The sequence below is a fragment of the Photinus pyralis genome, unplaced genomic scaffold (genome assembly GCF_008802855.1).
Source record: "Photinus pyralis isolate 1611_PpyrPB1 unplaced genomic scaffold, Ppyr1.3 Ppyr1.4_LG4, whole genome shotgun sequence".
In the NCBI taxonomy this organism is placed as follows: Eukaryota; Metazoa; Arthropoda; class Insecta; order Coleoptera; family Lampyridae; genus Photinus; species Photinus pyralis.
The window spans coordinates 26,092,384-26,112,067 of NW_022170511.1; the positions used below are offsets into that span (position 1 = coordinate 26,092,384).

At 36.6% G+C, this 19,684-nt stretch overlaps 1 protein-coding gene across 2 annotated transcripts in view; it reads right to left on the reverse strand.

Moving 5' to 3' along the window:
- Window positions 1–19,684, reverse strand: part of LOC116169370 (transient receptor potential-gamma protein) — a 433,246-nt gene that overhangs the window by 307,496 nt on the left and 106,066 nt on the right. For both annotated transcript variants that reach the window (XM_031485447.1, XM_031485445.1), the window contains exons 4-7: window positions 19,349–19,586; window positions 15,172–15,314; window positions 12,453–12,614; window positions 12,121–12,331 (exon numbers count right to left, since the gene is read on the reverse strand). In XM_031485447.1, the coding sequence (XP_031341307.1) occupies window positions 12,121–12,331; window positions 12,453–12,614; window positions 15,172–15,314; window positions 19,349–19,586 (754 nt within the window). The remainder of the gene's footprint in view (window positions 1–12,120; window positions 12,332–12,452; window positions 12,615–15,171; window positions 15,315–19,348; window positions 19,587–19,684) is intronic.

Consider the following 19,684-nt stretch of genomic DNA (forward strand, 5'->3'; position numbering starts at 1 on the left):
CGTACGTACATTAGACGTACTGATATGTATGCATAATGTACTTAATACGTACGGCAAAGTACGTACCTAGTATGTACAAAGTGGTGCAAAAGTAACATACCATGTACGTGAAGTGTACGTACGTAGACCGTAAATGTACGTGAAATGTATTCACATCCATCAAATTCATAAGGACAAAAAAACCACGTGACTTATTCTGCTTGTCTTCAACTTGATGTACAAAATGTTTATACTAATGAGTAATGACTCACGCGTACCGTCCAGCAACAGAAATTAGAAATCTAAAGTAAGAAAAACCGGTCTAGGGACAGCGCGTGCGCATGTGTTGATCACATGCAAAATTATCAGTTTGGCCGAAGTTGCCGACGTACCATGTAAGTACTTTGTACGTTACACCGTACACAACTGTACGTACATCAGACGTACATATTTGTCCCATGGACGTACGTACGTAAAATGGAACAAAAATGTATGTACAGTGGACAGTTCGTGCCATGGGTGGTAGTAAATTTAATAAAAATTTTTTGGGTTGAGTGGAAGAGCAGTCAAGCATGCTTCTATGATTGACTGAACTCCGCCCTTAGGCAGTTAGCTTTAATATAGTACATATTATTTAGATATTTACTTTGTACAACTGCCTAATAAAGACATTTATTATTATTACTATTATTATTATTTCATTAATTAATCAAATACACTCCGAAGTACGTATCCAGAACTTTTACAAAGTGAGTCGTGAAGCAAAGGTGTTTTTAGAAAATTTATGGTGGCGCAGTAATATATAAACAAGTATAATATACACATTGTGTTTGGTTGTCGTGCCTGTCGCCAAAGAAGAGTTGAGTAATACGGTCGGTAAGTTGTATCCTTGCACTAGTCCACCCATGAATAATAATTGGTTATGGAAAACGCGAATTAAAAAGGCGTCACTGTTCTGTTTAAAGGTGAAAAATACTCAGGTCATACCGCTTGGCCTCAACTTTTTCCGACCATCCGCCGCCCGTGCAAGGTTTCACCTTCTACAGTTTTCAACACAGTCGTTTCAGTTATTATTTTGCTTAAGCTCGCGTTACATTTATAATCCTGGAACCTTAGACAATGGAAACGTAGTTTTATTGCTCGAAACCATCAGAATGTTATGCAACAATATATGCTTTAATAATGGAGGTTTAAACGATACTCTAGCGAGAAATGAATTTCATGAATATTTGGATCCAAGTCCAAAATACAATATGTGTTTCAAAACGTGCCAAATTGAATTGGGCTGCTTATTTGCAAAATTGAAAGTACACGGTCTATTGCGATGTTATAGGAAGGATGGATAAATGATCCCCGGAAATTTTTGGTTAATTTACTTTACCTCGCCACTCCTACCTACCTTCTTTTTGAAATTTTGTGGCTTCTCCGGAATATCAATTGTCCAATCAACTCGATTTTGGTCGACGCAGCCAACAGACTGGAAAATAATTCCACACATTCTCTTCGAATTCAAATTTTGCCTAGCATCGACAATATAGGCGATCGTTTCCTAAAATAAATCACCCTAAATTGACCGCCTCGGACATCAACAAATTACCTACGTAATGAATATCAACGAACCCCCTACATACTTCTTCGCTTTCTATATTTAACCGTACACAAAGCATTATAAGAGCCTTCTTAATAATCTCATTACTAATTCCGCCTCTTTTTGCGGCAAGTAGAACGCCAAAACCCGCATTGCATGTTAAGCAGATGATATCCTCGAGGTTTCGTGGGCTGCTGTACGGTTTACGAAATAATCTTGGAAACTCGATAATTTGCAACGCGTCTTCTAGTCTTCTCGAATAACCTCCGGTTTTTAAATATTCTTCTAAGCCATTTCGGAAAGTCGTGACGAAATCGTCTTTAAAATATCGAGGAAATTTATAGGATGGCGTTGAATTGTCTTACCGTTATTGGCACTTTGGGATGACGCGCACAGCATTAAAAGGTATATTATCCACACCATTCTAGCACAAAATAGGCACTCCACATTTGTCAGTCGTTGGTTTGTAACTGCGACATAAAAATGTTAGACTGGGCCGAAAAAAAGGGGGTTAGGAGTATGTATACGGCGACTTGAATAACAATTACCAAAGAAAAGGAATAAAGTGTAACTTCTATGTTCAAAATTGTGTTATTGCTTTATTTATTGTGTCATACATATTATGTACATTTAAAAGCCTGATGCACTTCGACTTTTTGCATGTCTATTAAAACTGACAAAATGAACACGATTTAATTTATACGCGGGAGCTGGAAATCTGTTGGATTACTGCTGCGAGTTTTACTAATGTGTTTCCTTCCCGTTTCGATCTTTTTATTAAAATCTTTAGGTCTACCGGATGGATGTCCTTCTCGTATAAGCTTGACTTTTTATTTGTGTTTCTTCACCATCCCCAGTTGTCGTTTCATATTTCCAATTGCAGAATTTAGTGTTATGGAAGATATTCGACTTGGTATTTTACAGGAACTTTTGGTTGAAGGTTTTCGTGAGCAGTTCTCCTTATTTAACTGCTGTAGTCCAATTTCTAGGTTATTTTCGGATATACAATGAAGTTATCGATCAAGTAATACGTCCAGTTACCAGTCAAATTACGTTTTGATAAAACCACGTCTAATGGAAAAATTCCTTTGGAACCTCAACCCAAGAATCACCCTTACCACTTTCCTATATCTCTATTCGCGATTCCAAATATCAATGAGACCTTTGGTGGCAGTACATTGCAATAATACATTTAGGGAAGACCGCCATTTTGATAGCGTTTCTTTATTTACACTGCACTTACCCACATAGAAATAAGCTGTCGTTAGATAGTCATCTTAGTAGATTTCATTTAAGACGACATCTTTCCAAACGTTTTAATTGTGACCAGTGCAATTATTATGCCACCATCAATATGGATAATTTAAGGAATCATCGTCTAACGCACATTTCTAGTCTTTAATTGTGCACAGTACAATTACACAACAAAAAATAAGACACTCTTTGACACACTCCGCTTTGAAAAACTTCAAGTGCACTCAGTGTAATTATGCTACAATTAATAACGTTCGCCTGAAGCACCACCTTTTAATATACAACCTTTTCAAAAATTTCATTTGTGATCAGTGTAATTACGCTACCTACGATAAGCATAACTTAAAGCGGCTGTTACGGGCAGTATGTGCGAGTAGGTACGCCACAAGAAGTAAGGAAAACTTAAATCGTCATTTACTGTTTGTAGTCAGTGTAATGCCACGAATAGTAACGCGGACTTAAAGCGTCATCTTTTAAAACACTCCACTTCCAAATGGCAATGGGATTACGCTACAAGGAATAAGATAAATTTAACGCTATTTCGTAAAAAGTAGTTCGAGTACCTTCCTGCTTCTAGTAGTAAAATTTCCGTTATCGGGGCCCGAATTCCACATACTTAATCGACGGGGAGGAATGTCAGCGAGCTGTACAGTTGTACAAGTGCTCTAGAAATTAGAAAATTCAGTTAACTGTGTTCAAACTAAGTAAAGGTAGCCTCGAGTTCTTAAGAAAAAGGACTTTCAGGTAGGAGAGGATTAAAGGGTTATATTTTTCAGTTTAAAAAACGGCATCATAGACTCAATTCACTTTAAAACGAGTTGAATTTCACTGACAATCTGCTAGTATAACCCTATGTTTACAAAACACTCCCAACTATACAACGCCATTTGTAAACTACACCAGCGCCTCTAATGTTATACTGAATCGCGGATCTTACCGATGGTAAAAGGTCTCTACTGCCAAAGTTTCCATAATAATCTTCTGTATTGACAGCGAAAGAAGGTCTGTTCCATCAATCGAAATTGATTATTAATTAATATTTATATATAAAACATGGTCATGCATGTTACCACTTTACTCAGGAAAGATTTTCCTGACCATTGATTTGTTGGATATGTCTCCCACCCGAATAGCAGAATAACTATTAAAATATCGAAAAAATACGAAAAAAATATAAAGAAAATGATTATAAATAAAATTAAATACGAGAGTTAATGACAACAACCGTCAAATCAAATGTTTTCATTCTTACCAACCGTCTTCTGAGAAAAATCGACTTCAAAATGTACTAAAGTTGTATTCTCTATACTATGCACACGTTTCCAGGCAACCTGTGAGGTAGTGTACTTGACGAGTTTTTTTAACGTGGTTTCCCCAGTAGGCCTACTCCACGGTCTATTTTATTCAATCCTGGTAGAATAATAGGTTTTCTCATTCAATTTATTCTTCTCTTTGTCCATAAACTTCTTGTTTTTCTTCGTCTTCTTCTTCTGAGTCGAGACTCGACGTATATTGTTCAAACAGTGATATATCAGGTGTTTCGGCGTCGATGTAATTAATTAATTAATTAAGTAAATCAGCCTCTGCTCTTAATTAACAAATACATACACAAGCATTATGTATTGTTGTGCGCAATTTGAGACTGTTATGCTTATACTTACTGTACAGGGTGTCCCATTAATAATGGTTACAGGCCATATCTATGAAACCGTTAATTGCACCGCTTCGGGAAAAAAATTTTGTTAACAAAAGGGGCCAAGAGAAATCGCTAGAAATTATTTTAAAGTTTCTAGCTTCGCCGCTAGAGGGCGTACGATTCATGTTTAAGTAAAACAATGACTTTTTTTCTAAAATACACCCAACAAACATGCATAAAAATACATGCATAGCAATCTCGTATCAATTTTGCATCATTTTGATGCAGCACATATTGTTCTAGCTCATAAAATATGAGACGTGGAACGTCACTTTAAGGAATGGAATGTAACTTCGGATTAGGTTGACAGATTTTCACATAATAGGCCTTGTTGGAATTAGCTCTTTTCGTGGAATCAGATTTTACATAGTCTTTTTAGTAAATGTGATGAGAGGTAGAGGGCGCGACGTGACATTAACATAAACTTTGCAGTTTTTTTTTGAAAATTTCAAATGGTACGATATAATTATTATATGATATTATCAAATAAGATGAAAAAGTGAGAATATCAGTAAAAACCGCATTTTGATATCATAAAACTAACCGTTCCTTTAAAAAATCAATTTTTGCGAACTTTGACCTTGAATAAATTTTTTTGCACACACGGGATTGATGGGGACTTTTCACAATTTCATTATAATGGCATCCCTAACGTTCGTGTAAATTTTCAGCTTCTTGGGAATTTATGCAAAGATGAATATCTATTTTGAGCGGACTAGTAGTGTGTAATATCGAGCAATAAACGCTTGCCGCTTAAAAATGCGCAATAGTTCAACAGATTTAAAGGCTACACATTCCAATTTTGCAGTAAAATAAATCACTTACTTCACAGGATATAAAATGTGCACTGTGTGATTATACAATGAAGCACTGTCCCGGCGGGTAAGAAAATCACGCACCCCCACTCTATTAATTGCACCGATTAGTGCGCTACGGAGCCAGTTGGCTTCCCCCGCAAACTCTAAATTAATCATCAACGCATAGTGCGCTGTAGACTTCTTGTGCGCCGGTACCAGAAAGTTAAGTAGGCATAGTTTTAAATATTTAAAATGTGCACAGTGTGATTGCACTGCACACCTCACCACCATGTCCTAAAAATGGGATCTTTTATCACACAAAACCTCAAATGATATGCGCACTGTAATGACATTATAGGCAATGTTAGTGTATCCATATACAGGGAATTTTTTTAATATATACAGTGATGGACTATGTTCCAATACTTAAAAAAATGGATCAAATGCATGAAACAACTCGACACTAATTTATTATTACTGTCTAATTGTGATTGTTTAACACAAATGTCTTGTATAGCAAAGACGATAATGTTGACATATCAACATGTTGTCAGGGTGGTAACAGTTTAAGAACTGTAAAACAGCTCCAGTTTGATACCATTGAATAATTATTCAATGGCGATACTAAGTATCATGATTCCATGCATTTCCGAAACTTTCCTAAACTCCCACGGGAACGGAAACAGGAAAAAACAGGATTTTATGTTTTACAGTCGAAAAGAGACTTGACATTTAGAACGTATGTGTCTTTGAAAGTGTTAAGATGTACTCCGAAAGAAGGTCCCGCAACACGAAAGTAGAACAAAGAAGAAAGAAAAAGTAACGGTTCTGTTAATTGCCGATGAATTTTATAAGAAAGTTGGGCAAATTGAAATAGGAATTTTAAAAAAATAAGTAGGCAATCGTGAAGAAAGAAAAAATGTTTGACCGAAAGTGCAGTAACAAACTAAAGCAGGAAAGGCAGAAGAACAATACAAAGTGCATGAATAAAAAGTAAAGCTAGAAATTGCAGAACGAAAACAAGGAATAGTAGATGAGGAGTAGGTAATAAATTGCAATGCAAAGCGAAACAATGAAATAAAAGAACGAGAGCAAAATAGTGAAAATTGGAAACTGTTGGTTTCAACAGGATGGTGCACCCGCGCATACCGCCCTAATCGATTTTGTGGGAACATTCTGTTAGTGCCCAGCTCAAATTCAACCCAGTTGCATAATTATTAAGACGTTCTGTCATTTAACAAAGTAGTCAATGATGTAGATCTAGAACAATTTCTCATCTGGTGGAACGTACCAAACTGGTATCATTCTGTTACAGTCCGAGTAAGGATAATGTAAATGACTAAAGAATTGACAATTGGGGCAAATCAAATCGATGTAAAGCTTTGCAGACAAAGTGAAAATAAAGTTTCTAATCCCATTCATTGGGGTTGTTGTTCAAGGGTAGATGAACACATTTTGTGTATCTTTTGATTCTTACAGTGGAAAATCTAAAGAAAATGATTTCTACGGTAACCTTTTAGAAGAGTTAGTACGTCTCGCGCGTTTCAGTTAAATCTCTAATGTGGATAATGTCCTTTGTGTATACCTTTGTATCCTACGAAATTAACTAGATTTAACCTGAATAACACGAAACGAGCTATGCAAATCTGTGCAACACTTTTAGTATCGAATAATTGAAAGAGACACCTCAAATCATTAATTATGAATTTGAAGGCAGTGGCCAATTTAAAATTAAAGATTAGGGTGAAGGATTGAACTAAAGAAAATTCATCATTTACTGCTATAGTAGCAATTGGAAGACGATTTTGTGAATCATTACTACATCTAATTTTAAATTAAATTAACGTTTACTCAGTTTGTTCGTATTGTTGGAGATCGTGCTCCAACTTTATTATTGAAGATTAAGTGTGGAAACAATGGTTTTCCCAAATTTCTTATTAAAATTTAAACAGGTTGTACTTGTTCACGAGGAAAATACTTCACGTTATCCGATTTAAGTAGGTACACTAGACATAGATAACTGCTAATTATTTGGTTTTATTTCAAACGTTGAAAGATTACCTACCTTTTCGTTGAAGTGTGGGTTCAAATCCGATAATCATGTCAACTTGGAGTATATAGCAATAGAGAAAGTTCTTTGGCTCCCAATATCAACCCGCATCAAAGTGATACCCAAAGGGTCTTCCTATTTTTTTATCTACACCCGTACAGATTTTGACCTCTGATAAATAAGAAATGTATTCATCGAATCGTGGACCAAGCAATTCACTTTTTCTTAAATTGCATTTTTTGGGATCCAGGAAGCCTATGAAACTTCTATGGTTAATAATAGTATATTAAGTACCTACTAAGGTGTGTGTTTTTAATTAGGACGCACTGTAGTCCTGTGGTATGTGTTTACGTTATTCAGCCCTGTGACGTATCAGAAACGTCAAACTTAATGTGCAGTTTCTCTACCAAAAAAACGTTATTTTGCGTTACTTAGTACCTATGGGAAAAATAACATTTCCTATAGATAACCTACCAGAGTTCCGATGGCGGAGTTTGTCCCATGTTTTCATGTACTGCTGATCAATTCACCATTAAAAACAAATGCAAATACTACCCCAATTCTTTCGACCATCCCATTAGATTGTGGGTGGAGATTACATTTTTTCGTACTTAGTTGAAAGTTGGCACTTCGGACCTTTAAAAAATGTCTCCCAAGTTCTTAAGGTTCTCATCGAACTTACACCCAGTTACTATAATGTCATCTTGGTACACCAAAAGAGCTTTCCATGACAGCCCTCTAAATATCAATTCCATTAGGTGTTCAAATCGAAGGGTTGTATAACTCAAACGGCATAACTTTCAACTGCCATAAACCCGAACCTAAACGCAATCTTTTCTCGCCAGTATCCGCTCTTCATATCCAACGTTAAAACGCAATTAGTTCAGATAAGAGTATCTAAAGTCCTATCGATTCTTAATAACGGGTAACTGTCATTCTTTATACTTTATTCAATAGTCAGTAGTGTATACAAAATTGTGTGGAGCAATCTTTTTTTTTCACCAACACCACGACTGACGTTCACTGACTGGTAGACGGTTCAATGATTCCTTGTTGCGCCATATCCTCTGTGATCTTTTCGGTTTCTTTCCGTTTAATCCATGATAGTCTCCTCAGGCTTTGCTTAATCAGCAGTTCCAGTGTTGATTTTATGGGTGACGTGTTGGTTTTACTCATAATAATAATAATAATAATAAGCCATTTATTGGACATACTTCCACCTCAATAATATATAATTACAAAACAAGAAAACAATTTAAAAAAAAAGAAGAAAAGGAGTGTCCAAAGGGACGAAGTTCAGTCTTGCCAAAATTAGGCGACTGTTCTACCACTTAATCCCAAGATGAGAGTAAATTACTGTCTGCTAATTAGGAAATGGCGTACATGTAGCTTAAAATGATCAGAGGCTAAGGTTTTAAACGAATCAGGTAACTGATTATAATACTTCGCAATATTATATGAAAAAGATCGCTTGTATAGCTGCGATTTATGGTTAGGTATAATGAGTAAACTTTTATTTCTTAAATAGAAATCATGAAGTTGTGCTGAGAACTGTATTTTATTATAGAGATACGAGGGAGTTTTGGTAGTAATTATCTGGTGATATAAACATGCTGCATGTAGCCTTCTTCTGTTATACATGTTCATTTGTTCAACCAATTCGTTTCCAACAACTTGTACTCAACTGATTCATACTTACGAATGCCAAAAATTAACCGTAAGCAAGAATTTTGTATTTTTGAATCCTTTTTTCGGTAGCACTATCAAGACAGGGCCCATACACAGCATCACAGAAATTAAATTGGGACAAAACTAGCGATTCACAAAGAAGCATTTTAGTTTTACTGTTTAAAAAGTTTCTTTGGTTATAAATTAGTTTAAGATTTCAAATAGCTTTCTTTATGCACAAGGAAATGTGATCTGAAAATCTTAACTTAGAGTCCATCATCAATCCAAGATTTTTAGCGACATCCGAAATCTGAATATTGACACCTTTAACAAGAATTGCATTTGAAATACGGCTAGCTACTCTTTGTTTAACTTTGTCTTTCCCAAAAAGCAAGACTGTAGTTTTGTTAGGATTGATGTTTAACCCATGCGATTTGGAAAATTCAACTAAACACTCCACATCTTTATTAATAGCATAGATTGCAGTGCCAATATCATTTTCGTGAAATGTGTGATGCAGTTGGGTGTCATCCGCGTATAAATTATATCTGCATTGTCGTAAACAGCTACCGAAATTACATGTATATATAGTATACAACAAGGGACCAAGAATTGATCCTTGGGGAATTAGCCCTTTTTTTGAGGAAAACATCTTGATAGCTGTGAATCAGCTGTGCCATGATTCTTTGATATTTATTCGATTTGATGCATCACATATTTTCAAGGCATCTTGATTCAGGGTGACTACCGGTGATTTCCACACATCGAACTCACGAACCTTTCTTCAACATAATACTCCTAATTGTTTTACGGAGGTTTTCGTCTATTATCGATCATCACTTTAGCCACCAGAACTGTGCGACTAAGTTGGTTGTCATTGTGATTGAGTTCTAGGAGACCAGTGTACGTGCCCCGTGTACCGCCATTCATAGTACAACTTTCTCACTCCCTTCGGGCACAATAACGTCTTCAGGAAGTGTTACGTAGACCTTTTTATCAACTTCTTGGCGAACTAGACCTTCGCCATTACCGACATTCCTCAAATCTATAGAAAATCCAATTTTTTTCATAAAATCCATCCCTAAGATCATCTCATCCACGATATCGGCCACCAGCACTTGATGTTTAAGGGTTTTGAATACTAACGTCATACGATCCCTTTCCGTACAGCTGCACGATCACCAATTGCAGTCTTGAGCTTAAGGGTGGATGGTATCAGTTTCTTATTCTTCACAAGGTCGGGTCGCACTACTGGTCTTGTCGTACCGGTGTCCACTAACAATGAACAACATTTCCCAATAACGGCTCCATCCCCATATAAACTGTATTTCTGGTGTTTTAAAAAGACAAATCGAATAGTACGCAGGATATGATTACTGCGAGTCGAGGTTTGCTACTTTGTATTGACTCTCTCTAGTTCTCCTGGTTACTTCTACTAGCCTCTGCAGAATGGGAGCAATTTCTCTTGGATGTCTAGCCTTGCCGCAAGCCCAACATCGCAATTTCTTCTTCTTGGATAAACGCTGATCACTTTCTATGAATTTTCGAATCAGTTCACTGGATTCCTCTTCCTTGGTGCTGGATTCCACGGCCCGCACGCGATGAGTACCATGTTGACACTTTGTTTGCTGTTATAACTTCCAACGCGCAAGGAAATCATCAAACTTAAAACAATTCTCAGTACACTTTCATAAAATGAACCTACTTGTATCTCCCTTCTGTACTGTAGGTGTTGTCCATAGTGTTATATTGAATTCTCCAAATGGAGGCGAATGGTAATCGTTGTGAGAAAATTACTTAGACATTGATAATATTACGTATATAAATAACCGTTTTTTTGCATTCGTTTGATAAACGTATATAACACCACTTTCTAATACGCATATAAATCGTATATCAATAAGAAATAATAAACGCATAATATTCTTACAAGAATATAGTATAATCCGCCGGACATTTTATGCGTGCGATATACGTTTTAGTCTACAATAAACGCTTTTAATACGGAACTGTGTTGCTATCTCTTATTTGTCGAGATATTTGAACATGTAGGTGGTTCTAAGGAGTGGAAGAAATTAATAAAACAATACTCTGAATGAACATTAATTTAAATATTCATTGTGGGCAGCTCAGAGATGGAAATAATCTCGGATCGAAGTCCCATTTAAGATTTAACTTCATGGTTATAATCACAGTTTGAGTGATTAACGCCCCCAATAAAGGTTTCAGTCCAGATCAGGGTCCAGATGCTTGGTTTGTATGGCATCAAGAGTAATTACGTTGCGCAACATACAAGGGATCATAACAACGTATTACGCGCAATTGTGGATTTTTGTTGTCTTAATAGTACTGTTTTATTAAATTTTATGATACCTAATGCAAATATTTACAGTGTCTACATTTTTTATATTTGTGTGAAACAGAGCCTTTGATAATTGATAAAGGACATAGAATATTGTACGTTATACAAAGTAAACTACGTAGAACACACTAATTTGTCCAATACTAATATTTAAAACCAGGTTTAAAACCAATTCCATTGAAATCGTTTCAACATTGATATTAAAGTATAGGTGCAAAAACCTGTAATAACCGCTATTTGTAGGTATTTTCAAGGGTAGTTTATATTTGAAACCATCTACCTTTTCGTTGAGGTATGCGTTCGTCAGGCCTGGCAATAACTCCACTTGGGTATCAGTAGTAAAAGCTCTTCAGCTCTACGCAGCGACAAAAATGATCCATGTGATTAGATCAAAATGGGGAGCTCTGATAGTCAAGTAAAGGATATTGGTTAGGCGCTAATTATTGTTTTATAATCACTACTCTCAAGGGTCTCAAACCAGCAAGTAATTCTTATGCAGCTTTGCGTAGTAGCCGCGATTAACCCTTATTACAAAATTATGCATTTTGTACGAGGTGACATCATCACCGACAAACGATGAAATTTCTATTAAAACTTCTTTATCTTTGACCTAATAGGTAATATTTTTTAATGAAAAGCGGAAAACGCTTTATGGCAATTTTCACTAAGATTTCAGCTGGCAAGTGGTAACGATACAAAGAACAAACACTAAATAATATCTCTTACCTTTTTTTGACGTAATTTGATAGCTAATTTCAGTCTATTGAGATGCATTCGCTCTCCGTGTTCGAATGCTGGTCCAGTAGGATCGTGATTGAGTAGAACTTCTAACTCGTACGAACTTCGAGTGTGATCCAAAAGCGCCGTTGCGAAATCTTGACACTGTTTTCTCAACTCTTGGTATTCAGTCTTGAATTCGTGTTCCATAAAACTTAATCTGAGGAGAAACGCATCATGAGTGTATTTTTCAAGTCACGCGAACACGTAAACTCTGAAGCGAATATAATAAACGATAAATTTGGAAAATGTCCCTAGATAATTTTAAGCAAAATTCTTACCTCCGCAGCTCCCAGGATAATTCGAAAGCGGTGAGAATCGGATCTTTGGATGAGAGAGCAATAAGGGATGGAGAAGCTAGAGCTCGATATGCATTTATGCGAGAACGTGAGTGCCTCAAGGAGTCTTCCATTCTGGATGTAACACATTCATCACAACCACACCTATAAACATTTATTTTTGAGTATCCTTATTTCGGAGTCTTCAAACCTTGCGGGTGCAAGAGGATTGAATTCGTGCATTTATAATGATAGTCAGATTGAAACTTTACAAACTTCGCAATCTCGGTTAATCACATTCCATTTGTATGTAGAAAGGGAATCGGTTAATAGTAAATTAAAATCAGACCGCACAAAATTAATCTTAGTTTAGAAAGATGATTAAATACAAATTGAACCGCTTATAGCCATACTTTTCTACAGGGAACGCTTAGCATTAACTTTTATAGAAATTATTTGGGGAGACCAATTTCATAACGGCATATAGCATGACAGACTTCCCTTATATGAGTGTCCCGGCAGGATTAAAGCAAACTGATTTCCATATACATACGAATTTATAGTGGACTGATCCGAAACGCTTTATTAAACTTGATGACGGAGAAATTTTTAGTTAAATCCCACGGGGCATCTTTAAAACAGTTGCATTCATTATGGGTAGGTACTTGTCGGAATATATTTGCGACTTGATTGCATGAGTGGTCAGCAAATGAGATGAGAGATTCTTAAACGGCAGATTAAATCCTGCTTGTAATGTGAATAGATGCAAGGGATTTATGCTGCAACGTTTGCTTCGGGGCGAGGATTCCATACCTTATCGAATTGGTTTTGCATAATATGAATAAACTACCATCGGCGTCGGTTTGCACTTTGCTATACTTTGCTTAAATACATACCTACCTAGTTTAAGTGCATATTGCGAAATGACTCCCAGTTTTATCGGGAATTGTATATCTTACCCCCTATTATTTCTTGCACTTTGTACTAAACCTACTAGCTGTATGGTATTTTATATCAAAATCAAATCGAATGCTTTTGGAATTGTTCTAGATGTTTTAGAAACTGTACTCTGCCACACAATACGTTACCTATTGCGTCACTAAAAAGTATGGAAACGGTCGATTATCGGGGAACTTATCCAAGATATCGAAAAAAGCTTTATACAAAAGCTTTGGGGAACTTCAATGTCTACTAGGTAGTAATAACTTTCTTTGTGCAGGGTTGGTCATAAAGGCTTGGCACACCAAAATTCCATTTTTTTAAGAGAACACCCTGTATAGTATTAGACATTTTTATTCCTTCAATTTTAAGCAAAGTTTATAATTCAAATGGAATCGTTTCCGGGTTATATCGAGCACTTAAATATAGTGACTCTATTAAATAATAGATTAGTGAGTCGAGTTCGCTCAGTAGCCTCGGTCTCTAAACCCTGAAAAGTCGCACCAGTAGTTCTAAAAATTTTAGTGATTGTCTTAACAATTTTTAAATTACTTCTATGGATCTCGAGACGATCTCTGAAAACAATGTCTGGGAGATTGCTAAATTTGGATCTTTGGAACACCCCAGAAACCAAAAATAATTATTTGTACAACTACAGAAGAAAGTGAAGTTGTTCAACTCAAGTTCAAAGTTTGACACATGAGCGTAGCGAGTGTGTATTGAACGAGAGTTGAAAAATACTTTCTTCTCAAGTTTTACACATATTTTTTTTTCTGAAACTGCAATCAATATCGAAAAATTATTGTAGGCAATAATGAAGTTTGACACATAGCAATCTAGATGCTGGTATGTATTATTAAGATTAACGCAGCAATTGATTTTACTTTCCTCACTAGAGAGGAAAATCACATTTCTTTCACCCTTTTTAGAGACGAAAGTAGTTTCAGAAAAATATATTTGAATAGCCACCCAAAACAGCAAGAAGGCCTGCACTTACTCAGTTTTTCATGCTGAACAATTTTGCGTATCTCGTCCCCAAAGGGCACTTGACTAGTATGCAAAAAAATTTGTTGAAAATTTCAAAGGCACCATTGACATTTAGAAACTAAAATTATGTATTAATTTTGAAGCAAGGAAGGCTGATCCCCAGGAGCTCAACATTCAATTCGACAATATTTTGTCATTTACAAGAGACGACCAAACAATCGGTGGACTACAGCTTTTACTTTGTAATTTTGCACATTGTACCTAATGCTATTACAAATAATAATTTTTAAATGGGATAGACTAATTTCACAACAACCAACTCCATCATAAATTTTTATTAGGTATACCTATTACCAACCTGGCATACAAACATGTGTACCCCTCCCTTCCCACAGTAAACTTGTTTCCGGAAAATTTACCAAAAAAGTTCGTATATGATGAAGGGTGACCCCACAGATAATTTATCTGTGGTGACCCTTTACCAGTGAACATTTAAAAATGGTCAATGTCATTTTGCCACGAATTCCTTCTCCATAAGAAAGATTGGAATGTTGCCTCTCAAACGATGGAGCAAACAAGCTATTAGATACCGTCATGATAAAAATGTGATTACTAGAATATTAGCTACTAATCGTTATGTAAGACATGTAAGAGATCGAGAGCTTGTTTTCAAGAAAGCATGTCTGGCTTAAAAGCAAACAAAAGGTATAATTATTAGTTATCCATACTTTATGATGATTAAAGGAGATTGCTAGATACCGGAAGACTGAACTTCTGTAGTACTGATAGTTCTTACCTGACATCGTGAGGCATTGGAAGGGTTGCGCCACGATCTAGAAGAATTTTTATTATTTCGTAATTATCTCTATGAGCGGAGAGGATTAATGGAGTTATATCTGGAGTGAAGGTAGCTGTGTCTGGCGGTAAGGCTTCCCAACTCTGAAAACAGAATTAAGGTGTGTTTTAAATGCGCGTAAATATACAGGGTGTTTTTTGGGAGATGAGTTAAACGTTTCTGGGAAAGTGAAACAGGTAGGTTTTTGAAAATTTGTACTTAGGAGTTACTGTGAAAGCCGAATTGACGGAAAATATTTTCAAAATGGTGGAACTTTCGGAAATACCGGAAGTGACTAGTAAGTTAGTGATGTTAAATAGCAACTCCTATTTTTTATTGCATTTTTGGATTCTACATGAAATTTCAGTTCTTTTGATATCCACATATCTACCATTTATGGTTTTTCAGTTATTTTGGAAAAAAAAATGGCGGATGCAGACGGTACCTTAAAAATTGTTTACTTGAAACAATTTTGTTATACCTATTTCTTTGCAGGTGCATGTAATCGAATACCTGCGGTTGATTACCAACCTTTGTTAATCATTAAAAAAAACTGTAGGGTAGAGTAACAGCCAGCAGATAACAAATTGAACCCAAATAAATATTAAATGCCAATTAATATTGGGGTACGTATGTACCCCTCTTAGTGTCTTTTAGTGATTCAACTACGGTCGTAGCAGGAAGGTTAACAAGATAGAAGGAAGTGGAATCGAAGATGCGACAAGAAATGGAGTGGTTTTAAATGGAAGATGAAGCGTTGTAACGGGACTTGTGAACTTTGGCCTTTCGCTTTTGGCCGTGTGTGTGAAGTCGTGATTTTTCCCGCGGCATATTACAGTTTTTTGGGATGTACGAGGAGGCATGTGTTTTTACAAAGTCAAATAGTTACCGGTTAGTAAAGTTTATTGAAGATAGTTAATTAGTAAATTAAAAGATTTTAAGTACGTGATGTTAAACGGAATAGTCGAGTTATTAGTTGAAATTCCGAGGCGAATTCGCAATTTGGGAAAATGGAGTGTAAAACTGGATTATTAACTTTGCAAGGTAATTAAGACTTTATTTAACCTGTTTCGATCGAGCACTTGTAGCGTGGTATGTGTTTCTGGCCCTGAATGTCGATATTTCATACAAAAATTTTTGTTAGGTTTTGTGTTAAAGAACAGTTTCGTATTAGAATGAGCCCAAGTTACGACCTAGGATTTTAAGAGTTTTATATTAATGACCTTTATAAGTGTGTATTTCAGATAGCTTGACAGGTGTTTTGTGGGTGACTTAGTGGCCATTGCACACAGCATTAATTTTGGCGCCCAACGTGGGGACCCAGCATAATTTTTGGCATGTATGGTGGGACACTTAGAAAATTTTGATCTTTTAAATTCAAGTTAGAGTTAATTAATGGTAGGTTTAAATACAAGATTATTTTAATAAACAATGTGCATTCAAAGGCCCGAAACTGGAATCGAAATATCAACGGAAGTTAGCACCGAGAACGTACCTGAGGAGAAAGGAGAGGTGTTTGCAATGGAATTAATGACCCTACAGGAAGGGCATTTTGGCCGCGCTTATCCAGTCAATTGACGAAATAAGAGAATTGGTGGCGCAATCGAGTAAGGAATTGAAAAAAAAATGCGGAATTGAATAAGAAAATGAATGTATGATTTATTAATAGAAGCTATAGGGAGTAGAATGGAAAAACACGAGAAAAAAAATATGGGATGAAGATAAGATCCATGGGGGCTGCAGCGGAGTTTGTGATGTCGTTCGTTATCTGTTTTTTTTTCATTTAGTTCATGGTAAATTGATCAAAAATCCATAATTCCAAAGGAAATAGGATTTTAAGGGATTCATGTTAATTGTTTTGGTGAGTGCCTTTATTTATTTGAGCTAACTGGACAAATGTTGGATGGTTTAGTCATATTTTGCCATTGCACACAGCAGTATTTTAAACTGCGCTCCTTTTGATGTAATGTAATTTTATACAGGGAGCCCCAAATTTGAGATGACTATTTTTTTTTAAATAGCAACCCTAATTTTTTATGCCTATTCTTAAATAGTAAATCAAGTTACACAATATGTGTGCCAAATTTCAAATTTTGATTTCTTGTCGCTGAGAAAATATTTAACAAAAGTGGAATGCCAAAAGGTATTGGTTTATCATTGATGTACCATTATAACCTCTTACCAGAATGGTAATCGCATTCGGCGCGTTTGAGGGGGGAAGTAGATATTAGTCATTCCACTGTTGTGTTGACTGTTTTTCACAGTCGACAAATTAGACAAGAATACTCGTACAAATTTGAAATTTCGCACACATGTGTAACTTGATATACTCATTAAGTCATAAAAAATTAGTGCTGCCATTTCAAAAAATAGTCATCTCAAATTTGGGGCACCTTGTATAATATTGTATCAAATCAAAAAGAGGTCAGTGTAAAATCTAATTGACAGAAACCAAACTTGTTTTATTGTGCCACCGTCAACGGGTGTATTTTTTTAAATTTCTGATACGAGACTGTTACTCCTGCATGACCAATATCGAACCTGTTGAACACCTCTCTCGCATCATTTCTTTGTTATAATGGTCGGAAAACATTCACCACTGATATAATCTGGGTCCATTGATCAAGTGTACAATGGAAACAGACGGACTACTTGGCAACATCGCGGGATGTACTCTCGAAGAGGAGGGACAGGAAGTCATAATACGAGGACGTATTGAAAAGTAAGGAATATCTGTCCCCCAAGGTGTTTTTTGAGAGCGGGATACATGTGGTAGTCGTGGGGGCAACGTCTGGGCTGTTCGAAGCGTGGTCGATGATATCCGAATCCTTTGAGTAGGGTAGTCGATTTATGTGGCACATGTGGACGCGCATTGTCATGGTGCAAACACACTCCTTTGGTGAGCCTACCCCTTTTTTTGTTTTGGATGGCTCGCCGAACTTTCTTGAGAGTCTCGCAGTAGCTTTCCAACAGAACCCCTTTCCTGTCCCGATTACCTCTGTGTCTTGATCTTTTTGGACTTGGTGAAGTCTAGTTTCGATTGATCCTTCGTTTGCAGGGTGCAATGATGCCCAAATTTCGTCTCCAGTCACAATCGAATCCAGAAACTCTTCGCCCTCTTCCTCATAGCGGCCGAGAAATTCTGTGGCATCTTCCGTGTGCTTTCTTTTGTGTTCATCGGTGAACTACTTAGGGGCCCACCTAGGGGACACTTTGAGGGACCTCTGATACAGTATTCTGCACGGAGAAGTAACCACACTCTTCATTAATACCTTCCCTTATCACATGAAGGGCTATTCTCCAGTTATTGCGTACCACCTTGTCAATTCGAGCCGCGACCGCTACTTATCGTTGACGTTTTCCTGGCCCTCAGAAAACTCCCGGCACAATTCCACTAACTGGTGATGAATGTCTATCGGAGAAACCATTTTGAATTCAAAAATCGAATAACTGGGCGCAGTTGGCGGCCGAGCTAAAAGGGAGCTCCCTCCTAATCGACTGCTACGCAGTGAGTGAGCGTCCAAACATCTCGCACATGATTCTACACTGTGGTGGGGAAACCTAGGAATGCAGAGCTGTTGTTAAATTTCGCTTAGCAACTCGCGTTCGTAAATGGCATGACCCTTACTTTTCAATTCGCCCTCGTATGTACCTCACTGCACGAACTGAACAGATGGACACATAACACATAGACCGTTCGTATCAACCAACGAATCGCAGATTTTATTCATTGTAGACAAATTTCCTGGAAATATTAACAGTAGCATCTGATAAAAGCATGGTCAGACAAGGCTAGTCTTCAGCATTTATTCGAGAGTGCAATGATGATTTCACATAATACTCTCTGGCATTTTTATAACTCATATAATGCCACACATTAACAAAAATGACGATTACAAATTGATCCTTCCGAATCAAATCGATTTTTTTCAAATCCCTTCACCCAACCTTGTATAAAATATTACTTGAACAACCTTTTTATGTATGCGTGGTCCGCAATTTGCAATTCTCTTTGTAGCCGTAGAATTCATTTTGCAAAACTTATAAAGCTACGCGCTGTCCTCCTTTGAAAGGTATTTTTTTTCATTATACAAACCTAGAGCTGCATTTTAAAATATTCCGCAATATAGGTACTTACGTGCGGTTCCTCGGGCTTATGAATAGTCTCTTCGTGATCTAATAAAACCTCAACGGCTTCGACGAACTCTTCGGATATGGCGTGCAGCAGGGCGTCCTTCGTCTCGACTTTGTGCTCTATAAGAAGTTCCACCATTTCTAAATTTTCGTTATCTATTGCCATAAGTAGAGCGCTTCTGCCTAATGGATCTACACAGTTAATATTAATGTAGTCTGTTTCTTGAGCGCGCTGAAGCATCCTGAAATTAAAAGTTTATAACGCCATTAATTTATTATGATTTGATAAAAACGTTTCGAGTGGTGTCGTAAATTAGAAACTTTAATTGTTAGAGGGATT